General features: G+C 46.2%; 1 protein-coding gene across 1 annotated transcript in view; it reads left to right on the top strand.

Annotated features, from left to right (window-relative positions):
* Window positions 1–1,280: 1,280 nt before the first annotated feature.
* The window catches only part of LOC308577424 (mucin-16-like), a 61,833-nt gene continuing 38,526 nt past the window's right edge, over window positions 1,281–24,587 (top strand). The window contains exons 1-46 of the mRNA XM_081177551.1: window positions 1,281–1,562; window positions 3,816–3,932; window positions 5,084–5,212; window positions 6,908–7,062; window positions 7,160–7,227; window positions 7,357–7,529; window positions 7,965–7,991; window positions 8,492–8,646; window positions 8,744–8,811; window positions 8,941–9,113; window positions 9,551–9,577; window positions 10,117–10,271; window positions 10,363–10,430; window positions 10,540–10,712; window positions 11,254–11,280; window positions 11,786–11,940; window positions 12,032–12,099; window positions 12,209–12,381; window positions 12,912–12,938; window positions 13,444–13,598; window positions 13,690–13,757; window positions 13,867–14,039; window positions 14,574–14,600; window positions 15,098–15,252; window positions 15,344–15,411; window positions 15,521–15,693; window positions 16,248–16,274; window positions 16,547–16,701; window positions 16,798–16,865; window positions 16,999–17,171; window positions 17,496–17,522; window positions 17,739–17,887; window positions 17,972–18,039; window positions 18,166–18,338; window positions 19,480–19,506; window positions 20,151–20,305; window positions 20,402–20,469; window positions 20,603–20,775; window positions 21,240–21,266; window positions 21,487–21,635; window positions 21,721–21,788; window positions 21,921–22,093; window positions 22,436–22,462; window positions 22,651–22,805; window positions 22,902–22,969; window positions 23,103–23,275. Of these exons, the coding sequence (XP_081033677.1) occupies window positions 7,006–7,062; window positions 7,160–7,227; window positions 7,357–7,529; window positions 7,965–7,991; window positions 8,492–8,646; window positions 8,744–8,811; window positions 8,941–9,113; window positions 9,551–9,577; window positions 10,117–10,271; window positions 10,363–10,430; window positions 10,540–10,712; window positions 11,254–11,280; window positions 11,786–11,940; window positions 12,032–12,099; window positions 12,209–12,381; window positions 12,912–12,938; window positions 13,444–13,598; window positions 13,690–13,757; window positions 13,867–14,039; window positions 14,574–14,600; window positions 15,098–15,252; window positions 15,344–15,411; window positions 15,521–15,693; window positions 16,248–16,274; window positions 16,547–16,701; window positions 16,798–16,865; window positions 16,999–17,171; window positions 17,496–17,522; window positions 17,739–17,887; window positions 17,972–18,039; window positions 18,166–18,338; window positions 19,480–19,506; window positions 20,151–20,305; window positions 20,402–20,469; window positions 20,603–20,775; window positions 21,240–21,266; window positions 21,487–21,635; window positions 21,721–21,788; window positions 21,921–22,093; window positions 22,436–22,462; window positions 22,651–22,805; window positions 22,902–22,969; window positions 23,103–23,275 (4,516 nt within the window). The 5' untranslated portion in view covers window positions 1,281–1,562; window positions 3,816–3,932; window positions 5,084–5,212; window positions 6,908–7,005. The remainder of the gene's footprint in view (window positions 1,563–3,815; window positions 3,933–5,083; window positions 5,213–6,907; window positions 7,063–7,159; window positions 7,228–7,356; window positions 7,530–7,964; window positions 7,992–8,491; window positions 8,647–8,743; window positions 8,812–8,940; window positions 9,114–9,550; window positions 9,578–10,116; window positions 10,272–10,362; window positions 10,431–10,539; window positions 10,713–11,253; window positions 11,281–11,785; window positions 11,941–12,031; window positions 12,100–12,208; window positions 12,382–12,911; window positions 12,939–13,443; window positions 13,599–13,689; window positions 13,758–13,866; window positions 14,040–14,573; window positions 14,601–15,097; window positions 15,253–15,343; window positions 15,412–15,520; window positions 15,694–16,247; window positions 16,275–16,546; window positions 16,702–16,797; window positions 16,866–16,998; window positions 17,172–17,495; window positions 17,523–17,738; window positions 17,888–17,971; window positions 18,040–18,165; window positions 18,339–19,479; window positions 19,507–20,150; window positions 20,306–20,401; window positions 20,470–20,602; window positions 20,776–21,239; window positions 21,267–21,486; window positions 21,636–21,720; window positions 21,789–21,920; window positions 22,094–22,435; window positions 22,463–22,650; window positions 22,806–22,901; window positions 22,970–23,102; window positions 23,276–24,587) is intronic.

Genomic DNA, 24,587 nt, shown 5'->3' with positions numbered 1-24,587 from the left:
TACAGTGCTGACATCAACTGTAGCAGAAGCCACCACTTCTCCACTGCAGACCACAGAGCTCCCATCCAGTACCGAGGCCCTATCCACTTCACCAATGGAGACTTCACTGCTGACATCAACTGTACCAGAAGCCACCACTTCTCCACTGCAGACCACAGAGCTCCCATCCAGTACTGAGGCTCTATCCACTTCACCAATGGAGACCACAGTGCTGACATCAACTGTACCAGAAGCCACCACTTCTCCACTGCAGACCACAGAGCTCCCATCCAGTACCGAGGCCCTATCCACTTCACCAATGGAGACTTCACTGCTGACATCAACTGTACCAGAAGCCACCACTTCTCCACTGCAGACCACAGAGCTCCCACCCAGTACCGAGGCTCTATCCACTTCACCAATGGAGACCACAGTGCTGACATCAACTGTACCAGAAGCCACCACTTCTCCACTGCAGACCACAGAGCTCCCATCCAGTACCGAGGCCCTATCCACTTCACCAATGGAGACTTCACTGCTGACATCAACTGTACCAGAAGCCACCACTTCTCCACTGCAGACCACAGAGCTCCCACCCAGTACCGAGGCTCTATCCACTTCTCCACTGCAGACCACAGTGCTCCCATCCCGTACTGAGGCTCTAGCCACTTCACCAATGGAGACTACAGTGCTGACATCAACTGTACCAGAAGCCACCACTTCTCCACTGCAGACCACAGAGCTCCCATCCAGTACTGAGGCTCTATCCACTTCACCAATGGAGACTACAGTGCTGGCATCAACTGCAGCAGAAGCCACCACTTCTCCACTGCAGACCACAGAGCTCCCATCCAGTACTGAGGCTCTAGCCACTTCACCAATGGAGACTACAGTGCCAGAAGCCACCACTTCTCCACTGCAGACCACAGAGCTCTCATCCAGTACCGAGGTTCTAGCCACTTCACCAATGGAGACTACAGTGCTGACATCAACTGTACCAGAAACCACCACTTCTCCACTGCAGACCACAGAGCTCCCATCAAGTACCGAGGTTCTATCCACTTCACCATTGGAGACTACAGTGCTGACATCAACTGTACCAGAAGCCACCACTTCTCCACTGCAGACCACAGAGCTCCCATCAAGTACCGAGGTTCTATCCACTTCACCATTGGAGACTACAGTGCTGACATCAACTGTACCAGAAGCCACCACTTCTCCGCTGCAGACCACAGAGCTCCCATCCAGTACTGAGGCTCTATCCACTTCACCAATGGAGACTACAGTGCTGACATCAACTGTACCAGAAACCACCACTTCTCCACCGCAGACCACAGAGCTCCCATCGAGTGCAAAATCTTTATCCACTTCTCCAGTAGAAACTACAGAGGTTACATCAACTGTACATGTTGCCTCCACTATTCCCATAGTGCCTGTGGAGGTCACGTCTAGTGGAGAACATCCCTCCACTTCTGCAACGAGTACTACTGAGTTAGCATCGTGGTCCATAGCTCTTTCTACTTCCCATGGAGTTTCTGCTGGATTCACATCAGAGACAGCCACCACTTTAGAGACAGAGAGAGGTATGTTCCTTTATTTCCTAAGGGCTCATCCACTATTATCTTTCCCCAAATTTTCTAGGTGCTGGTCTGTGTTTTATAACGCTGTATCTGAATGTTAAAAAAAACCCAACAACCCTGACTCTTTCAGGACAAAAACTTGCTCTTTAATGCTGAATTGGAACAAATGGCATTTCAGGTTTTCTGCCAATTTAGTGATAAAGTGCAGGCTTCTGCCAAGGAAGCTGCTGGGGCAGGAAAAAAGGACTCAGCCTTTCCACTTTTTAAAAAGTTAAGAGTCCTTTACTTACAAACTCTCCTAAGGTCAGATTCATGACATTTTCCATACAGAATTCAGAAAAAGTTGCACAGGCAGTAAAACTTAGTTTAGTTACAGTGGTAAATTTTTCCTATATTATTGGTTTAGTAACTCAAGAGAGGCTTATAAGAACAATGTGGTCTGAGCTGCAGCAAGTAGCTCAGACCTCCTCACATGTTGAGCTTCTCAGGTGCTGTGGTTTAAACCACTGTGCCGCTTGGACTTGCCAATCAGAAGGTTGGCGGTTCGAATCCCCGCAACGGGGTGAGCTCCCATTGCTCAGTCTCTGCTCCTGCCCACCTAGCAGTTCGAAAGCACACAGTGCAAGTATATAAATAGGTACCGCTCTGGCGGCAAGGTAAACGGCATTTCCGTGTGCTGCTCTGGTTTTGCCAGAAGCGACTTAGTCATGCTGGCCACATGACCCGGAAAAACTGTGGACAAATGCCGGCTCCCTCAGCCAGTAAAGCGAGATGAGCGCTGCAACCCCAGAGTCATTCGCCACTGGACTTAACTGTCTGGGGTCCCTTTACCTTTACCTTTAAGCCTGTCAGGACAGTTTACTCTATGGTCTTAACCCTCTCATGCAAAGGGCGAACCTCAGCGTAGGAACACGGCACAAAAGGAAACCTGGATGATCCCTTCCTTTATATACAGGGTGCTTTGCAAGGAACAGGTATGGGGTCACCTGGCCCAGGCACTCCCTGTCTGACACAAACAGGAAGCAGTGGAGGATGGGTTGGTGTACTGAGACCTGTGGAGAGATCTTGGAAGGTTTGGTCAGAGCAGGTGGAGGAATGGGATGAGGATGTAGAGCTCTCAGAACTGGATCCCAAGGAGGTTTAGGAAGATTAGGCGGCCTTGGCCTTGGGGACGGCCCGAGAGAAGCCAACCCCAGTGGATCCTGAGACCCCAAGTGTTGCATCGCAGCAGTCTGATGTGACCCCAGCACTGTCAGAAAAGAGTCATTTGCATTTGAATATTCTCAACAGGTACAAATATTATAATGCTTGTTATTAACATAAGAAGGAGGTGACACATTTACTGTATTTTTCGCTCCATAAGACGCACCAGACCACAAGACGCACCTAGTTTTTGGAGGAGAAAAAGAAGAAAAAAAATATTCTGAATCTCAGAAGCCAGAACAACAAAAAGGATCGGTGTGCAGCGAAAGCAGCAATCCCTCTTGCTGTTCTGGTTTCTGGGATAGCTGCGCAGCCTGCATTCGCTCCATAAGACGCACACACATTTCTCCTTACTTTTTAGGAGGGAAAAAGTGATTCCTATAGAGTAAAAAATATGGTATTTTCTATCCCATGTAAAGACTTTTCGGCAGCCCACTGTTGTTGGGGGTTCCCCCCAGACCTCCTCTCAGTGGTCCTGCCTGAGGATCAGGACACCAACCATGCAAGTGTCTGACTTCTCCGCTTGTTGAATGGGAGGCCCCACGGGGCCAGTAGCGTAGCGTGGGTTGCCCAGGGCCGCGTGGAGCAGGGTGGCAAACAAACAGTTGGAGTACACATGCACATTCAATTGCATAACAGTGTCACCCAGGAGATCGCAGCTGCAGAGATAAGAAAATAGGAGCCGTTCCATGGTCTGGAGAGGTCACTTCCGGGTTCCCATGGAGAAGCCCAGTGACGGAAGCATGTAGCTGTATTGAGGCAGCACCGGGTGTTGAAATTTTGTGCCCCTTACAATTTTGTGCCCAGGGCAATTGCCTATAGGGCCCCCCCATGCCACGCCACAGCACTGGGACTGTCAGTTGTTGGCACAACATCTTAGCTTCTCTTTTGCCACATATCTCGGCCTCGGTTGCATTTCTTGACCCACATGCCGTATGCATCATAGCAACCGATGCACTGGCTGATGGAAACCGAGCTGAGAGTCTGTGTCTGAAAGTGGGAGCGTCAGCAAAGATCTCTGGCCGGCAGTAATGGAAATCTGTCCCCTTCCAGCCACCAAACGCAACGAATCTGTGATCCAGCCTGTTACTGAGAAGCCAATCCTGCAACCGGGAGGTGTTAAGAATGCCACAACGCCACAAGCAACTACGCCCCGTGTCAGAACAACAAGTAAGTATTAACTATTGCTGATACTGTTAGGGATAATTCACTTTCTGACCCACCCTTCACTACAATGTCCCTAGCCGGTCTTGCTCTCATTTTGAAAAGATGTCTATCCATATTCTGCAGATAGATAGATAGATAGATAGATAGATAGATAGATAGATAGATAGAGAGAGAGAGATGATAGATAGATAGATAGATAGATAGATAGATAGATAGATAGATAGATAGATAGATAGATAGATAGATAGATAGATGATAGAGATAGATAGATAGATAGATAGATAGATAGATAGATAGATAGATAGATAGATGATAGATAGATAGATAGATAGATAGATAGATAGATAGATAGATAGATAGATACTCTACTACACTGAAATGTTTCTTGGATTGTCCTTGAATCTTCCTGCCACACTTGCCATCCTCTCCTTTCAATTCTGGATCCGCACATACTTTTCTAGTCCCTCCCCCTTTTCAGGGTGAGCAGAGTGGATCCTAAGTATGGCTGCGCAGTCATGGATACAGCTGCCGAGCTGCTCAGCTGCCTCATTCCTTTAGTTAGAATGACTGAATCTGTATCCGCCCCCCATGTGCCGCTTCATGACTAGGGCGTCCAGATTTCACGGTCCTGCTCCTGTAACCATTTGCCAATCCCCACGGGACTTTTTTTGAGGGGTGGGGTGGCTTTTTTGAAGAAGCCTGCATGTGAACTTGTTTTATGTGTGGAGATCAGTAAGGCTCTATTCCGATGGCATGAGTATCACGGCAACCGGTAGATTCTTCGTCCGCCTTCACAACCGTTGTCACAAGCCCCTTGTTATCTTCCGCCTGTTCTGCCCTTGAGGACTTCTGGGATCCTGCTTTGTCTAGCTCCTTCCCTTTGACCTTACCGCCTTGGGTGACCCTGCTGGGAGTATGAGATTCCCGACAGCTTCGCTCACAAGGGTCATAGGAACATGCAAGCCCACTCATCATGACGAAGCGATGATCCTTTGAGAACCAGTGCTCTAAGCATGTATTACATAAGCTCTTTTTCGATTTCATTGATATGAACCCTTTCTGGAGACTTAAAGGGCAGGCAAAGGGAGAAGGTTATCTCATCTCCCCATCACATCTTCTCATGGTAACCCCCCGGCTCTCTATTTCCTCCATAGGCTCTTCCACAAAGCCTCAGCTGCCTCCACTTATACCCGCAACAGCCCGCACAACCATCAAAATCACCCCGGTAGCGACAACCCCCAGACAGCCGCCAGTAATTTCCTCCACGGCATCCCAGTTGACAAGTAAGAAAATTTCACAGTGATGGTTTTGTTTTTAATTATTTAAAAATGATTTTTAAAAGGAGGGGGAGCTGGAAGCATGTTAATAATGATTTTATTATTTAGACCCCACACATCTGACTGGCTTTCCCCAGCCACTCTGGGCAGCTTCCAGCAGATACAAAAACATTAAGCATAAAAAAACATTTTAAAAACTTCCCAATACCAGGCTGCCTTTAGTTGTCTTCTAAAGATTGTAAAGATTGACCGCTTTTGCGGCCGAGTCAGGAGTCAGGCGTTGGCAGGGAGCGATGCCGCCTCCCCACCACTGAAAAGAAGAGAAGAGTTTGGATTTGATATCCTGCTTATCACAACCCGAAAGGGGTCTCCAAGTGGCTAACAATCTCATTTTCCTTCCTCCCCCACAACAAACCCTCTGTGAGGTGAGTGGGGCTGAGAGACTTCAGAGAAGTGTGACTGGCCCAAGGTCACCCAGCAGCTGCATGTGGAGGAGCGGAGACGCGAACCCGGTTCCCCAGATTACAAGACTACCGCTCTTAACCACTACACCACACTGGCGTTCTGCGGCCTAGTTGGGCCCGCGCCACCCTCCCGGTGCCCCCCCCCCCCGCCGCAAATGCAAGCTAGGTAGGCTAGTAGGCCAACCTAGCGGCCTACTCAGGGGGCCGTGCTGCCCACTCAGGCTGGCAGCGCCCTGGGCAATCATCTGCCAGTGGAGGAGCCAGCTCCCCCCCACACACACTGTTGCCAGGGAAAAGCTCAAAAAAAGTAAAGAAGGCCGGTTACTTACCTCAGTCCGGCCGCCTGGACACGCTCCTGATCTTGATCCTGATCCTGGAAGGGAGAACGGCAAAAGAGGCATGAGCCCAGGGGTCAGCCTCTTTTCTTTTGGCCTTAGGCCCACCTCCGGCTGGCCGTCCTCCATGGCTGAGGGCGGGTCAAAGGCCAGCTCAAGCAGGTGGGTGGCACTCGCCCAGGTGAGCCTCATTCGGTGCCGCAAATCCCGCCCACCTGTGGGAAAGGGAGGGCGGATATTGTATAGTTACTTATCTCCTTGGCATTTGATGGGAAGGGGTTCCCCAGGGCCCACCTCTGGGGAACTCCCACCTGAAACCTGCCGGCATTGGCCAATTGGCTGGCAGTTGGGAGATCCTTCCCCAGCCAGCCAACAGATAATTGGAGCCCCCTGGCCACGCCACCTTTGAAGGCAGGCAAACTTATGACATTCATTTCAAATATTGTATTCTGGGTATTGCTTTATTTGATTTCCCATTTTTAACTGAAATATACTCAGAGTCGCAAAGTGATTTCATGCTCTTTATTCAGCTCATAGTGGTGAGGAGGAATGAATGAAAGTCCCCTCACAGTATCTGCTTTATGTACATTATTTACACAATGGGCTGCACATGATTGGCTAATTCCGGAATTCTACTGTAAGCCAATCAGGTTGTGGATTCACTTCAATCTGGAGCAGGATTGGGTGGTTCCTGCCAACCAATCATACTGCTGCATTGTTCTAGGACCAATCAGACTGCTGCATTCTGAATCCTATTGTTCTAGGACCAATCAGACTGCTGCAGTTTGGATCCTATTCCACTCAGTACATAACATTAACCATCCTGGGTGCCCTTTGGTAAGGAAGAATGGGGTAGAAATTTACCGAATACACACGTTCATTTATTCCTCCCTCTGTTCCAGCCACTCTGCCGACGTCAGCCCAAACAACAACCCCAATTCCAGCGGTTGAACAATTCACCGTCAATTTCACCGTCACCAACCTCAAGTACAGGGAAGAGATGGGAATTCACAGTTCCAAAATATTCAATGCAACAGAGAGTGATCTCCTCCGCCTGGTAAGCCTGACTCCATGGCAGTTAGCAAGGGATGTGTAGATAAATTTGTACACTTTCTGTAGGGTGGAATAAGCTCAATGTCTCTTTCCTTCCTCAGCTTGATGGAATTCTCCTCAACAGCAGCATTGGCCCAGCATATCTGAGGTGCAGAGTGACTCAACTCAGGTAAGCCTTCCTCAAAGGTAGGAACATATCTGCTCTGCTGGCAACCCAGGCAAACAAGCTTGGCATCTTCTGTCCTCCCTTGTCCATATCTGTGGTCAATCCTGAATCCTGATTTCCCTCTCCTCCCAGACCGGTGAGAGGCGGGGATGAAACCGGAATGGACGCCGTCTGCACTTACCGCAACGACTCCACCATGCCCACCTTTGACCGAGTGAAGGTGTACCACCAGATCGTCAACCAGACCAGCGGTTTCACTGAGATGGGACAATACTATCTGGAAAGATACAGCCTCTACGTCAACGGTAGCTGAGTGGTTTTTAAGCTTTGGATGTGCATCAATTACCTGGATATGTGTGGATGTGTGTGTGTATCCATGAATGTTAATAAAAGCAACACAGCAGTATCCCCAGCCCAGCGCTCTCCAGAAGCCAAATTTCTAGGACCGAATGCTGCGGACTTGGATGAATATGATACTGTGTGTTGTTTGGGTAGAATGGGGCTAATCGTGATGCAGAGATATGACTATGGAGGTTTTCACCAGATGTTGTGTGAGGGTCTAAGGCTCTTGGCAGTGAGATGATTTTCTCATAGAAGTGAAGGATGTTCATTCCTGTGTACAGACAGTGCACCGTCCAAAATAGTGAGAAATCCCAACCAGTTACTATTATCTTTGAAAAGCCTGTTTGTGGTATTACATTATGCAATTTCCTGAATTAACGTCTCTTGCATTTCCATAGGTTATCATGAAACCCCTCCTGAAACGAGTAAGTAGAACCAAATTTAAATTCTAACACAGCAAGCCCCCCCCCCGACATTCAGGGGAGCTGATGTCGACAGTGCATGAGTGGAAGAGTACCAAAATGAAGCTTCTTTGATTCAAGTGATTCATTTGTTAGATTTATCAGTCTCACCATGTGATCAACACTTAGTTGACATACAAAATATTTCAATCTGTTAAGAAGGGGATATATAATTTGAGAATATGGAGTTTCATGTCCTTTGTTTTAATTCTTGCATTCTGAATATTTCTATATTTGCTTTTCTTTTCTCAATCACACCATTCCATCGACTTTTGTTGAAATTAAAATCATTTCAATCTCTTAAGGAGGAAACATATATCATGAGACCTGGGAGTTTGATGTCTTGCATTTTAATTATTGTATTCTGGCAATTCCTTCATTTGATTTCCTCTTCTTTTTACTATTCTGCTTCCCCTTTGGGAAGGGTGGAATGGAAATTCATAAAATACCTACGTCTCTTCCAGCCACTCTGCCAACACCAGCCCAAACAACAACCCCAATTCCAGCGGTTGAAAAATTCACCGTCAATTTCACCATCACCAACCTCAAGTACAGGGAAGAGATGGGAACTCACAATTCCAAAATATTCAATGCAACAGAGAGTGATCTCCTCCGCCTGGTAAGCCTGACGCCATGGCAGTTAGCAAGGGATGTGTAGATAAATTTGTACACTTTCTGTAGGGTGGAATAAGCTCAATGTCTCTTTCCTTCCTCAGCTTGATGGAATTCTCCTCAACAGCAGCATTGGCCCGGCATATCTGAGGTGCAAAGTGACTCAATTCAGGTAAGCCTTCCTCAAAGGTAGGAACATATCTGCTCTGCTGGCAACCCAGGCAAACAAGGTTGGCATCTTCTGTCCTCCCTTGTCCATATCTGTGGTCAATCCTGAATCCTGATTTCCCTCTCCTCCCAGACCGGTGAGAGGCGGGGATGAAACCGGAATGGACGCCGTCTGCACTTACCGCAACGACTCCACCATGCCCACCTTTGACCGAGTGAAGGTGTACCACCAGATCGTCAACCAGACCAGCGGTTTCACTGAGATGGGACAATACTATCTGGAAAGATACAGCCTCTACGTCAACGGTAGCTGAGTGGTTTTTAAGCTTTGGATGTGCATCAATTACCTGGATATGTGTGGATGTGTGTGTGTGTCCATGAATGTTACTAGAAGGAACACAGCAGTTTCTCCAGCTCAGCCTTCTCCAGAAGCCAAATTTCTAGGACAGAATGCTGCGGACTTGGATGAATATGATACTGTGTGTTGTTTGGGTAGAATGGGGCTAATCGTGATGCAGAGATATGACTATGGAGGTTTTCACCAGATGTTGTGTGAGGGTCTGAGGCTCTCTTGGCAGTGAGATGATTTTCTCATAGAAGTGAAGGATGTTCATTCCTGTGTACAGACAGTGCACCGTCCAAAATAGTGAGAAATCCCAACCAGTTACTATTATCTTTGAAAAGCCTGTTTGTGGTATTACATTATGCAATTTCCTGAATTAACGTCTCTTGCATTTCCATAGGTTATCATGAAACCCCTCCTGAAACGAGTAAGTAGAACCAAATTTAAATTCTGAAAACAGCACCCCAATCTGACAAAAACAGGGAAAAGAGTGATGGGATTGGGGGGGGGGTGATGTGAAAAATGCACCAGGGGAAGTCTAGCAACATGAGCACTCTTTGGTTTGTTTGTTTGTTTGTTTGTTTGATTAGATTTCCAAATCTCACCATATGATTGACTTCTGGTTGACATTGCAAATATTTCAATCTGTTCAGAAGGGGGTATATAGTTTGAGAATATGAAGTTTCATGGCCTTTGTTTTAATTCTTGCATTCTGAATATTGCTTTATTTGGTTTTCTATTCTCAATTCACATTTACACCATCCCATCGACTTTTGTTGAAATTAAAAGTATTTCATTCTCTTAAGGAGGAAACATATATTGTGTGAGACCTGGGAGTTTGATGTCATGCATTTTAATAATTGTATTCTGGGAGTTCTTTCATTTGATTTCCTCTTGTTTTAACTATTCTGCTTCCCCTTGGGAAGGGTGGAATTGAAATTTATGAAATACCTATGTCTATTCCAGCCACTCTGCCAATGCCAGCCCAAACAACAACCCCAATTCCAGGGGTTGAACAATTCACCATCAATTTCACCGTTACCAACCTCAAGTACAGGGAAGAGATGGGACAACCCAATTCTACAGTGTTCAACACAACGGAAAGAGCACTCATTGCAGTGGTAAGTCTGATTGCGACTGCTTGTGAGAACGGCTTGTGAGGAGGGGTAGACCAGGCTCTTGTTTTGACGTCATGTCTCATTCCTCTCTCAGCTTGGCAGATTCCTCAGCAACAGCAGCATTGGCCCTGCGTATCTGGGGTGCAGAGTGACTCAGCTCAGGTAAGTCTTCCTCCAATGGGAACACACCTTGCAAGTGGGACTCCATTCTTTCTTCCCTTGTGGACCATTCTGCATCCTGAATGATCTCCCTCTCTCTTTGTCCTCCCAGACCAGTGAAGAACGGGGATGAAACTGGAATGGACGCCGTCTGCACTTACCGCAATGACTCCACCAGCCCCGCCTTTGACCGAATGAAGGTGTACCATGAGATCGTCAACCAGACAGACAACTTCAGCAAGATGGGGCCCTATGAAGTGGAAAGATACAGCCTCTACGTCAATGGTAAACAAGTTGTGGAGCCCTTGATGTGCATAGATTCTCTCTCTCTCTCTCTCTCTCTCTCTCTCTCTGTGTGTGTGTGTGTGTGTGTGTGTGAGAGAGAGAGAGAGAGAGAGAGAGAGAGAGAGAGAGAGAGAGATTTGTGCAGTACCCCCAAGCCCAGCCTTCATCTGAGCCAATGATTACAGAGATATTAGGATTGCTGCTTGTGAACTGAATGCTGGGGTATTTTCAAGTGATTTTGTTCCTGCTTGAGTTGCTGTGCGAATCTGGGTGCAGGGATGATGCTATGGAGGTTTTTGTCCTCTGCCCAGGAGGCCTCCCCATGTCATGAAAGTGTCCAAAGCTGATTGAGGGGATTGTCATGTGATGGACATGATTGTGTCATAATGCGTGTGAGATGCTTCTCACTGCCTCTGCTTAGTGCATCTTCTGAATACAGGAGGACATAACTATTCTCCTGCCCCAGAAAAAAAAACCCTCCATATTTTAAACATCAATATATGGAGAGCTTCTCAAATGGCCATCTCTTACTTTTCTGTAGGTTATCATGAAGACCCTCCTGAAACAAGTAAGTAGAACCACATTGAAATTCTAACCCTACACCCGCCTCTGACAATCAGAGGAGCAGATGTTGACAATTAATGAGTGGAAGAGTACCAAAATGAAGCTTCTTTGATTCAAGTGATTCATTTGTTAGATTTATCAGTCTCCCCATGTGATCAACACCAAGTTGACATTGCAAATATTTCAATCTGTTCAGAAGGGGATATATAGTTTGAGAATATGAAGTTTCATGGCCTTTGTTTTAATTCTTGCATTCTGAATATTGCTTTATTTGGTTTTCTTTTCTCAATTCACATTTACACCATCCCATCGACTTTTGTTGAAATTAAAAGTATTTCATTCTCTTAAGGAGGAAACATATATTGTGTGAGACCTGGGAGTTTGATGTCATGCATTTTAATAATTGTATTCTGGGAGTTCTTTCATTTGATTTCCTCTTGTTTTAACTATTCTGCTTCCCCTTGGGAAGGGTGGAATGGAAATTTATGAAATACCTATGTCTCTTCCAGCCACTCTGCCAATGCCAGCCCAAACAACAACCCCAATTCCAGGGGTTGAACAATTCACCATCAATTTCACCGTTACCAACCTCAAGTACAGGGAAGAGATGGGACAACCCAATTCTACAGTGTTCAACACAACGGAAAGAGCACTCATTGCAGTGGTAAGTCTGATTGCGACTGCTTGTGAGAACGGCTTGTGAGGAGGGGTAGACCAGGCTCTTGTTTTGACGTCTTGTCTCATTCCTCTCTCAGCTTGGCAGATTCCTCAGCAACAGCAGCATTGGCCCTGCGTATCTGGGGTGCAGAGTGACTCAGCTCAGGTAAGTCTTCCTCCAATGGGAACACACCTTGCAAGTAGGACTCCATCCTTTCTTCCCTTGTGGACCATTCTGCATCCTGAATGATCTCCCTCTCTCTTTGTCCTCCCAGACCAGTGAAGAACGGGGATGAAACTGGAATGGACGCCGTCTGCACTTACCGCAATGACTCCACCAGCCCCGCCTTTGACCGAATGAAGGTGTACCACGAGATCGTCAACCAGACAGACAACTTCAGCAAGATGGGGCCCTATGAAGTGGAAAGATACAGCCTCTACGTCAATGGTAAACAAGTTGTGGAGCCCTTGATGTGCATAGATTCATTCTCTCTCTCTCTCTCTCTCTCTCTCTCTCTCTCTCTCTCTCTGTGTGTGTGTGTGTGAGAGAGAGAGAGAGAGAGAGAGAGAGAGATTTGTGCAGTACCCCCAAGCCCAGCCTTCATCTGAGCCAATGATTACAGAGATATTAGGATTGCTGCTTGTGAACTGAATGCTGGGGTATTTTCCAGTGATTTTGTTCCTGCTTGAGTTGCTGTGCGAATCTGGGTGCAGGGATGATGCTATGGAGGTTTTTGTCCTCTGCCCAGGAGGCCTCCCCATGTCATGAAAGTGTCCAAAGCTGATTGAGGGGATTGTCATGTGATGGACATGATTGTGTCATAATGCGTGTGAGATGCTTCTCACTGCCTCTGCTTAGTGCATCTTCCGAATACAGGAGGACATAACTATTCTCCTGCCCCAGAAAAAAAACCCTCCATATTTTAAACATCAATATATGGAGAGCTTCTCAAATGACCATCTCTTACTTTTCTGTAGGTTATCATGAAGACCCTCCTGAAACAAGTAAGTAGAACCACATTGAAATTCTAACCCTACACCCGCCTCTGACAATCAGAGGAGCAGATGTTGACAATTAATGAGTGGAAGAGTACCAAAATGAAGCTTCTTTGATTCAAGTGATTCATTTGTTAGATTTATCAGTCTCCCCATGTGATCAACACCAAGTTGACATTGCAAATATTTCAATCTGTTCAGAAGGGGATATATAGTTTGAGAATATGAAGTTTCATGGCCTTTGTTTTAATTCTTGCATTCTGAATATTGCTTTATTTGGTTTTCTTTTCTCAATTCACATTTACACCATCCCATCGACTTTTGTTGAAATTAAAAGTATTTCATTCTCTTAAGGAGGAAACATATATTGTGTGAGACCTGGGAGTTTGATGTCATGCATTTTAATAATTGTATTCTGGGAGTTCTTTCATTTGATTTCCTCTTGTTTTAACTATTCTGCTTCCCCTTGGGAAGGGTGGAATGGAAATTTATGAAATACCTATGTCTATTCCAGCCACTCTGCCAATGCCAGCCCAAACAACAACCCCAATTCCAGGGGTTGAACAATTCACCGTCAATTTCACCGTCACCAACCTCAAGTACAGGGAAGAGATGGGACAACCCAATTCTACAGTGTTCAACACAACGGAAAGCGCACTCGTCGCAGTGGTAAGTCTGATTGCGACTGCTTGTGAGAACGGCTTGTGAGGAGGGGTAGACCAGGCTCTTGTTTTGACGTCGTGTCTCATTCCTCTCTCAGCTTGGCAGGTTCCTCAGCAACAGCAGCATTGGCCCTGCGTATCTGGGGTGCAGAGTGACTCAGCTCAGGTAAGTCTTCCTCCAATGGGAACACACCTTGCAAGTAGGACTCCATCCTTTCTTCCCTTGTGGACCATTCTGCATCCTGAATGATCTCCCTCTCTCTTTGTCCTCCCAGACCAGTGAAGAACGGGGATGAAACTGGAATGGACGCCGTCTGCACTTACCGCAATGACTCCACCAGCCCCGCCTTTGACCGAATGAAGGTGTACCACGAGATCGTCAACCAGACAGACAACTTCAGCATGATGGGGCCCTATGAGGTGGAAAGATACAGCCTCTACGTCAATGGTAAACAAGTTGTGGAGCCCTTGATGTGCATAGATTCTCTCTCTCTCTCTCTCTCTCTCTCTCTCTCTCTCTGTGTGTGTGTGTGTGAGAGAGAGAGAGAGAGAGAGAGAGAGAGAGAGAGAGAGAGAGATTTGTGCAGTACCCCCAAGCCCAGCCTTCATCTGAGCCAATGATTACAGAGATATTAGGATTGCTGCTTGTGAACTGAATGCTGGGGTATTTTCCAGTGATTTTGTTCCTGCTTGAGTTGCTGTGCGAATCTGGGTGCAGGGATGATGCTATGGAGGTTTTTGTCGTCTGCCCAGGAGGCCTCCCCATGTCATGAAAGTGTCCAAAGCTGATTGAGGGGATTGTCATGTGATGGACATGATTGTGTCATAATGCGTGTGAGATGCTTCTCACTGCCTCTGCTTAGTGCATCTTCTGAATACAGGAGGACATAACTATTCTCCTGCCCCAGAAAAAAACCCCTCCATATTTTAAACATCAATATATGGAGAGCTTCTCAAATGACCATCTCTTACTTTTCTGTAGGTTATCATGAAGACCCTCCTGAAACAAGTAAGTAGAACCACATTGAAATTCTAACCCTACACCCGCCTCTGACAATCAGAGGAGCAGATGTTGACAATTAATGAGTGGAAGAGTACCAAAATGAAGCTTCTTTGATTCAAGTGATTCATTTGTTAGATTTATCAGTCTCCCCATGTGATCAACACCAAGTTGACATTGCAAATATTTCAATCTGTTCAGAAGGGGATATATAGTTTGAGAATATGAAGTTTCATGGCCTTTGTTTTAATTCTTGCATTCTGAATATTGCTTTATTTGGTTTTCTTTTCTCAATTCACATTTACACCATCCCATCGACTTTTGTTGAAATTAAAAGTATTTCATTCTCTTAAGGAGGAAACATATATTGTGTGAGAACTGTGAGTTTGATGTCTTGCATTTTAATTATTGTATTCTGGGAATTTGATTTCCTCTTGTTTTAACTATTCTGCTTCCCCTTGGGAAGGGTGGAATGGAAATTTATGAAATACCTATGTCTCTTCCAGCCACTCTGCCCACACCTGCCCAAACAACAACCTCAGTTCCATCGGTTGAACAATTCACCGTCAATTTCACCGTCACTAACCTCAAGTACAGGGAAGAGATGGGACAACCCAATTCTACAGTGTTCAACACAACGGAAAGCGCACTCGTCGCAGTGGTAAGTCTGATTGCGACTGCTTGTGAGAACGGCTTGTGAGGAGGGGTAGACCAGGCTCTTGTTTTGACGTTGTGTCTCATTCCTCTCTCAGCTTGGCAGGTTCCTCAGCAACAGCTGCATTGGCCCTGCGTATCTGGGGTGCAGAGTGACTCAGCTCAGGTAAGTCTTCCTCCAATGGGAACACACCTTGCAAGTGGGACTCCATCCTTTCTTCCCTTGTGGACCATTCTGCATCCTGAATGATCTCCCTCTCTCTTTGTCCTCCCAGACCAGTGAAGAACGGGGATGAAACTGGAATGGACGCCGTCTGCACTTACCGCAATGACTCCACCAGCCCCGCCTTTGACCGAATAAAGGTGTACCACGAGATCGTCAACCAGACAGACAACCTCAGCAAGATGGGGCCCTATGAGGTGGAAAGATACAGCCTCTACGTCAATGGTAAACAAGTTGTGGAGCCCCTGAATTGCATAGATTCAGTGTGGGTGGGTGGGTGGATGGGTGGGTGAGTGGGTAAAAGAGAGAGAGAGAGAGAGAGAGAGAGAGAGAGAGAGAGAGAGAGAGAGAGAGAGAGAGAGAGTTTTGTGCAGTACCCTCAAGCCCAGCCTTCATCTGAGTCAATGTTTGCAGAGATATTCAGACCCTTTCTTGCAAACTAAATGCTGGGGTATTTTCAAGTAATTTTGTTCCTGCTTGAGTTGCTGTGCGAATCTGGGTGCAGGGTTGATGCTATGAGGTTTTTGTCCTCTGCCCAGGAGGCCTCCCCATGTCATGAACGTGTCCAAAGCTGATTGAGGGGATTGTCATGTGATGGACATGATTGTGTCATAATGCGTGTGAGATGCTTCTCATTGACTCTGCTAAGTGCATCTTCCGAACACAGGAGGAGATGCACAGGAGAACACAATTCTCCTGCCCCAGAAAAAGAAACCTCCTTATTTTAAACATCAATATATTGAGAGCTTCTCAAATGACCATCTCTTACTTTTCTGTAGGTTATCATGAAGACCCTCCTGAAACAAGTAAGTAGAACCACATTGAAATTTTAACACAACACACTCCCAGTGTATCTTGTCCTTTTCTAGGTTACAATGAAGCCCCTCTTGAAGCAAGTAAGTACCACCCAAGTATTTTTAAGTAGAGTCTCTTACAACATAGTCAGGGATGAGACCTTTTGGTAATATATCATTGAACAGGGTGTCAATACGAGCACCCTTTAATGGATTGGATATAAAAATTGTATAATGCTACAAATCTCTTGACCCTAGTACATATCTTTCCTCTCCTGTTCCAGCCACTTTGCCAGCACCAACACAATCGCCAATCCCAATCCCAACACTTGAACACTTCACCCTCAACTGTACCATAACCAACCTCAGATACAAACCAGAAATGGGAACTCCCAACTCAAAGGCCTTCAACGCTACAGAGAAAGCGCTGACCATGCTGGTGAGTCTGATTCTAGGCCACTTGTGAGAATGGCATGCAATGAGGTGTGAGTGAGACTGTTGATTTCACCAATTAAGTGTTTCTTTTCTTCTTCAGTTTGGAAGAATTCTCCGCAACAGCAGCATTGGCCTGGCGTACCTGGGATGCGAAGTGACTCAGCTCAGGTAAGCCTTCCTCAAGTGCGGAAACATATATCCTCTGGTCCTTTCTCACTCTGGCAACAGTGACTTCATCCCTCCTCTGTTGTCCACCTTCATGGTCTGTCCTAAACCTGAAATTCTTTCTCTCTCCTCCCAGACCGGTGAGAAATGGGGAGGAAACTGGAATGGACGCCGTCTGCACTTACCGCAATGACTCCACCACGCCAGCCTTTGACCGTATGAAGGTGTACCAAGAGATTGTCAACCAGACGAGTGGCTTCACCAAGATGGGTCCCTACAACATGGAAAGATACAGCCTCTACGTCAACGGTAGCCAAGAGATTCATAGTCACTTCATGTGCATAGATTAACTGTCTGTGGTTTGTGTCATACTACAGAAATAAACTCTCCTCTGAGCTCAGTGTTCTTGTTGTGTCCATGATTTCCTGAGAGATGAGGCCTCTCACTCCAGAACTGAGGATGTCATGTTTCATAGGCAGAAGGAAATTTGGGAGTGGAGCATAGAGAAGGGGGAGCCTCCCCTAAGGAGGATTACGCTCAGAAGAAGTCTGGATTGAACCCTTTTCAAGTGTGTACAACTGCAACACCACTGTTTTGGTCCAATCATAACCAGCCTGTCTTCCTTTGTCCTAGGTTATCATGAGGTCCCAGCTGAATCAAGTAAGTTTACTTTTAAAAATCCTACATCTTTAAGCCCTTCATGGCCCTTTCACCAAACCCAAGGAAGTTATAGGAAGGCAATAGTGTTGGCCATTTGTCAATTGAAGAGCATCTATGTGAACACATATAAATTGATTGGTTGTTATTCTGATCAGTCACACCATGCAATGAGGCGCTAGCCTCTGCCTGATCCATTTATTTCATTTCCTGTGGTAGCCCCTCCACCAGCCCTGACACCAACCCCAGCCCTGGCAGTTGAACCCTTCACCGTCAACTGGACCGTAACCAACCTCAAGTATAACCCAGAAATGGGGACGCCCAATTCAAAGGCCTTCAACGCTACAGAGAAAGCTCTCGCCACGCTGGTAAGTCAAATTCCTGCCCATTGTGAAAATAGCTTGCCATGATCCTATTGGTTTGATGTACTCAATGCCTCCTTCATTTTTCAGCTGGGAAGAATTCTCCGCAACAGCAGCATTGGCCCGGCATATGTGGGTTGCAAAGTGACTCAGCTCAGGTCAGCCATCCTCAAACACGGGAACCTTTTAGCTCTGATCATCCCTTGAACAGACACAAATGATCCTTTCACCCAACCGTTCCAACTGCTCATAATTCTACTCAACCTCTCTCTCTCTCCTCCCAGACCTGTGAGTGATGGGGATGAAACCGGAATGGATGCCATCTGCACTTACCGCAACGACTCCACCACGCCCACCTTTGACCGGGTGAGGGTGTACCATGAAATTGTCAACCAGACCAGCGGTTTCACCAAGATGGGTCCCTACAGCATGGAAAGATACAGCCTCTATGTCAATGGTAACCAGCTGTTTCCTAATCTTCTCGTGTGCACGCCTTATATCTGTGTGGGGTTTGTGTCATACTACAGAAGTAGACTGAGCTCAGTTTTCTTGTTGTGTCCATGATTTCCTGAGAGATGAGGCCTCTCACTCCATCATCATCATCATTTTTAATTTGTACACCGTCTTTCTATCTTACAATACTCAAGGCGGTTTACAAGCTGAAGAAACAAAAAATGTACATCTTATAACAATCTAATGCAATACAAAAATGTGATAATAACAATAACTTTAAAATAGGCAGCCTACATAAAAAAGTAACATTCAACAATCATTAGAATAGTATAAAATGATAATATCAATGTCAGGTGGCTGTAGCGGTTGCTCGAGAGTAACAGGACCTGTGTTTTACAGGCTTTATTTTTGTGCAAACTATTTACAAAGCTCATGTCTGGCTCAGTTGCTAGCAGAATCTGGGAGTGGTCTTTTTTTTTTTAACCTCCCCCAACATAAGAGTTTCGTTACCCCCCAGCCGTCTCCTCCCCTCTCTGCGCCCCAAACTACTGTGCAGAATGGGCGATGGGAAGGGCGTGTTTCCCTCCAGACCAGCTTGCCCAGAAGTCCTCTGGTCCTTGTACCTCTTCCCCACTGGAGGTGGGGCTTTTCTCCTCCCCGGAAGAGGAACTGAGCTGCTTCGCAAGATTTGCGGAGGATCCCTGTAACCCAAACTGCCCTTCTATTTCTCGCCTCTGAGCCGATGGCAGTTCCCTATCAATCAACATATAAAAGTTAAACAGAAATCCACTCAACAGTTACAATAAATGATATCTAAACTATAATCAATAAAACAATGGCAAGCCACAGTACATAAAACAATACAATACACATTGGGAAGCAGAGACTAGAGGGTGGAGCAAGGCAGGTGGAAGGAGGGCTGGCCTGATGGAGTCTCTCCCCTCAGTTCTTCCTTCAGGTACAGCTCCCTTCTGAGGGGATTTCATGTTTCATAGGTGGAAAGAGGGGGGAATGGAGAGGGGGGAGCCTCCCCTGAGGAGGATTACACTCAGAGGAAGTCTGGATTGAACCCTTTTCAAGTGTCTACAACTGAAACACCACTGTCTTGGTCCATTCATAAACAAGCCTGTCTTCCTTTGTTCTAGGTTATAATGAAGTTCCTGTTGCATCAAGTAAGTACCATATCGTTATCCTTAAATTGTGTGCATAGGTTGTAGAATTCCCCCCCCCCATTTATTATGGTATTTTTGTGATACACAAACGACATGAGAATACTTGCTATACTTGTTTGCAGGATCTGATTTCTTTCCGCAGGGCGTGTAAGACAGAGGTGTTCCGCCTGGTCTTTGGCTTGGAGCCAATTTGATTCCCTCCCTCTCTTTCTTTTTTCTTTTCCTTCTCCTGCGTTGAGGCTACATTTTAATATGTTAATGTTTCAATATTTTAATGCTGTATTTTAATTTTGTTTTTAAGTTGTAATCACTCAACTTGTTTTTATTATTGCTTGTAATCTGCTCTGAGCCCGGCCTTGGCTGGGGAGGGCGGGGTATATATAAAAATTATATTATTATTATTATTATTATTATTATTATTATTATTATTATTATTACATTATTCTTGTTTATAAAACCCAATAAAATAAAAATATAAACAATTGTGCTCCTCATGACAAACTCAAGGGGTTGCAGTTATATGAGTGTGTCAGCAATGGTCGTGCCTCAGTGGAAGAGCATAAATTTTAACATGCTTTTGTTGATTGCTTTGCTGTGTGTCACAATCCCATCACACAATGTACCTCCTATTCTTCCACTTGCAGCCACTCTGCCAACGCCAACCCCAATGCCAACCCCAATCCCAAAACTTGAACACTTCACCCTCAACTGTACCGTGACCAACCTCAGATACAAGCCAGAAATGGGAACTCCCAACTCAAAGGCCTTCAACGCTACGGAGAAAGCACTCACCATGCTGGTAAGTCTGATTCTCATCTACTTGTGAGACTGGCATGGGACATGTCGTGGGTGATCCTGATGATTTCACCAATTCAATGTTTCCTTCCTTCTTCAGTTTGGAAGAATTCTCCGCAACAGCAGCATTGGCCCAGCGTACCTGGGATGCGAAGTGACTCAGCTCAGGTAAGCCTTCCTCAAGTGCGGAAATGCATATCCTCTGGTCCTCTCTCACTCTGGCAAGAGGGACTTCCTCCCTCCTCTGTTTTCCACCTTTGGGGTCAGTCCTGCATTCCAAATTCTCTCTCTGTTTCCCCAGACCGGTGAGAGACGGGGATGAAACCGGAATGGACGCCGTCTGCACTTACCGCAACGACTCCACCACGCCCGCCTTTGACCGAGTGAAGTTGTACCATGAGATCGTCAACCAGACCAGCAGTTTCACCAAGATGGGTCCCTACAGCATGGAAAGATACAGCCTCTACGTCAACGGTAGCCTAGTGTTTCTTGAAGATTTCATGTACATAGATTACCTCTCTGTGTGGTTTGTGTCGTAGTTACAGCGCAGGTAGTCCTGAGGGTCCCGTCTGCTCATCAGGTTCAATGTTTTCAGAGAGATGAGGGCTCCATCTCCAGAATGACGTGCTTTCAAATGGGCTGAAGGAAGCTGAATTGGCTGCAGAGATAGATTGTGGAAGAGGTCATCAACCACTGAGAAGGATGCCTTCTTCCTGTTGCTGCCCCTATTACTGCACCACGTAGCCCATGTTCAAGAAGCTTTCCTAATCCCCACAGAGCTGGTTGGGAGGGAGATAGATTGGAGGACTCCCACCTTCCAAGCAACACACCACGCAAGGGAATTCTGGATGCAACCAGTTCTATTCTTTGCCAGAATCTCCATCTGAAACACCACTGTCTTTCCTCATTAATAAACCTGTGTACCTTCTTTTTCCCAGGTTATCACGAGGTCCCAGCTAAATCAAGTAAGTTTACTTTTAAAAATCCTACATCTTAAAGCCCTTCATGGCCCTTTCACCAAACTCAAGGGAAGGAGTTATAGGAAGGCAATAGTGTTGGCCGTTTGTCAATTGAAGAACATCCATGTGAACACATATAAATTGATTGGTTGTTATTCCGATCAGTCACACCATGCAATGAGGCGCTAACCTCTGCCTGATCCATTTATTTCATTTCCTGTGGTAGCCCCTCCACCAGCCCTGACACCAACCCCAGCCCTGGCAGTTGAACCCTTCACCGTCAACTGGACCGTAACCAACCTCAAGTATAACCCAGAAATGGGGACGCCCAATTCAAAGGCCTTCAACGCTACAGAGAAAGCTCTTGCCACGCTGGTAAGTCCAATTCCTGCCCACTTGTGAGAATAGCTTCCCATGATCCTATATGTTTGATGAACTCAATGCTTCCTTCATTTTTCAGCTGGGAAGAATTCTCCGCAACAGCAGCATTGGCACGGCGTATGTGGGATGCAAAGTGACTCAGCTCAGGTCAGCCATCCTCAAACACGGGAACCTTTTAGGTCTGATCATCCCTTGAACAGACACAAATGATCCTCTCACCCAACCGTTCCAACTGCTCATAATTCTGTTCAACACCTCTCTCTCTCTCTCTCCTCCCAGACCTGTGAGTGATGGGGATGAAACCGGAATGGATGCCATCTGCACTTACCGCAACGACTCCACCACGGCCACCTTTGACCGGGTGAGGGTGTACCATGAAATTGTCAACCAGACCAGTGGTTTCACCAAGATGGGTCCCTACAGCATGGAAAGATACAGCCTCTACGTCAATGGTAACCAGCTGTTTCCTAATCTTCTCGTGTGCACGCCTTATCTCTGTGTGGGGTTTGTGTCATACTACAGAAATAGACTTTCCTCTGAGCTCAGTTTTCTTGTTGTGTCCATGATTTCCTGAGAGATGAGGCCTCTCACTCCAGAACTGAGAGCTCTGTTAATGGGGAATTCATGTTTCATAGGCAGAAGGAACTTTGGGAGTGGGGCATGCAGAGGGGGGCAGCCCCCCCTGAGGAGGATTACGCTCAGTGGAAGTCTGGATTGAACCTTTTCAAGTGTCTACAACTGAAACACCACTGTCTTGGTCCATTCATAAACCAGAATGTCTTTCTTTGTCCTAGGTTATAATGAAGTTCCTGTTGCATCAAGTAAGTACCATATCGTTATCCTTAAATTGTGCTCCTCATGACAAACTCAAGGGGTTGCAGTTATATGAAGGTGTCAGTAATGGCCGTGCCAAAGTGGAAGAGCATAAATTTTAACATGCTTTTGTTGATTGCTTTGCTGTGTGTCACAATCCCATCACACAATGTACCTCCTATTCTTCCACTTGCAGCCACTCTGCCAACGCCAACCCCAATGCCAACCCCAATCCCAAAACTTGAACACTTCACCCTCAACTGTACCGTAACCAACCTCAGATACAAGCCAGAAATGGGAACTCCCAACTCAAAGGCCTTCAACGCTACAGAGAAAGCACTCACCATGCTGGTAAGTCTGATCCCCATCTACTTGTGAGACTGGCATGGGACATGTCGTGGGTGATCCTGATGATTTCACCAATTCAATGTTTCCTTCCTTCTTCAGTTTGGAAGAATTCTCCGCAACAGCAGCATTGGCCCAGCGTACCTGGGATGCGAAGTGACTCAGCTCAGGTAAGCCTTCCTCAAATGCAGAAATATATATCCTTTGGTCATTTCTCACTCTGGCAAGAGGGACTTTCTCCCTCCTCTGTTTTCCACCTTTGGGGTCAGTCCTGCATCCCAAATTCTCTCTCTCTTTCCCCAGACCGGTGAGAGACGGGGATGAAACTGGAATGGATGGCGTCTGCACTTACCGCAACGACTCCACCAGCCCCGCCTTTGACCGAGTGAAGTTGTACCATGAGATCGTCAACCAGACCAGCAGTTTCACCAAGATGGGTCCCTACAGCATGGAAAGATACAGCCTCTACGTCAACGGTAGCCTAGTGTTGGTTTTTAAAGAAGATTTAGTAGTAAGGCGTGGGGGTGTGTTTGCGTTATTCTAATGCTTCTGAATGGTTGTGGTGGCTCTACACTTTGGAGTAAGGAGTGGCAAGTTAGGAAGTTTGGGAAACTTTGTGCATCAGGTTGTTCCTTCACATTCAGGGAGGAATAACCAGGTGCAGAAAAGAGAATTGGGGAGGCACCTGGCTTGACAGCACGTGAAAAAAGTCTAGGTGTCTTAGTAAACAACAAGCTTAACATGTATCAACAGGGTGAGACCGCAGCCAAAATTTGAATGCTCTTCTAGGCAGCATCAACAGAAGTCTAGTGTCGATATCAAGGGAAGTCATAGTCCCACTCTGTTCTGCCTTGGTCAGACCACACCTGGAATACGGTGTCCAATTCTGGGCACTACAATTTAAGAAGGATGTTGGCATGTGCAGAGGAGGGTGACCAATAAGGGCCTGGAGACCAAACCTTATGAAGAATAGTTGAGAGAGTTGGGTAAGTTTAGTGTGGAGAAGAGGAGACTGAGAGGAGATAAGATAGCCATTTTCAAATATTAGAAGGGCGAGGAAATATCTGAACATGGAAGATGGGGAAAGCTTGTTTTCTGCTGCACCAGAGGGTAGGACACAAACAAGTAGATTCAAATGACAAGAAAAGAGATTGTGACTAAACATCAGGAATAACTTTCTGATGGTGAGAGCTGTTCAACAGTGGAAGAGAGGGCCTTGGAACATGGTGGGACGTGGTGGAACATTCATTGGAGGTTTTGGACTTCCGGGTTGGCGCGGACAGCTAATGGCGGATTCCCTCCGAGCTCCGGAGGGAATCGGCTCCGCTGGGGACGGGTCCTGCCGCGACGGCGACGCGGGGACCCTCAAAAACCTCAGGCGCGGATGCCTGAGGACCTGGTGACTTGGTGGGCACCTTAAGCGCCCTCCCCGATTCACGAAGAGCCTTTTTAAACTAAGGTTTTGGTCAAAAATTTGACACCTACAGAGATAGAGGGGTATCAGAAAGAGACAGAGCTAAGTGTGGTTAAAAAAGTGAAATACCTGGGGGTATATTTGTCCACTAAAAATTTAAATCTTTTTAAAGATAACTATGAAAAATGTTGGTTGGAAATTAAAAAAGATCTGGATATTTGGTCAAGATTGAAACTTACCTTGTCAGGCCGAATCGCAGCTATAAAGATGTGTGTTTTGCCAAAAATGCTATTTTTATTTCAAACCCTTCAGGTCGTGGACAGAATGGAATGTTTTGGAAAATGGCAGAAGGATATTTCTAAGTTTGTCTGGCA

This window comes from Podarcis bocagei (assembly GCF_964188305.1).
Source record: "Podarcis bocagei genome assembly, chromosome: 18".
Taxonomy (NCBI): domain Eukaryota; kingdom Metazoa; phylum Chordata; class Lepidosauria; order Squamata; family Lacertidae; genus Podarcis; species Podarcis bocagei.
The sequence above is the reverse complement of the archived record's forward strand: the minus strand, read 5'-3'. Positions and strand labels throughout refer to the sequence as shown.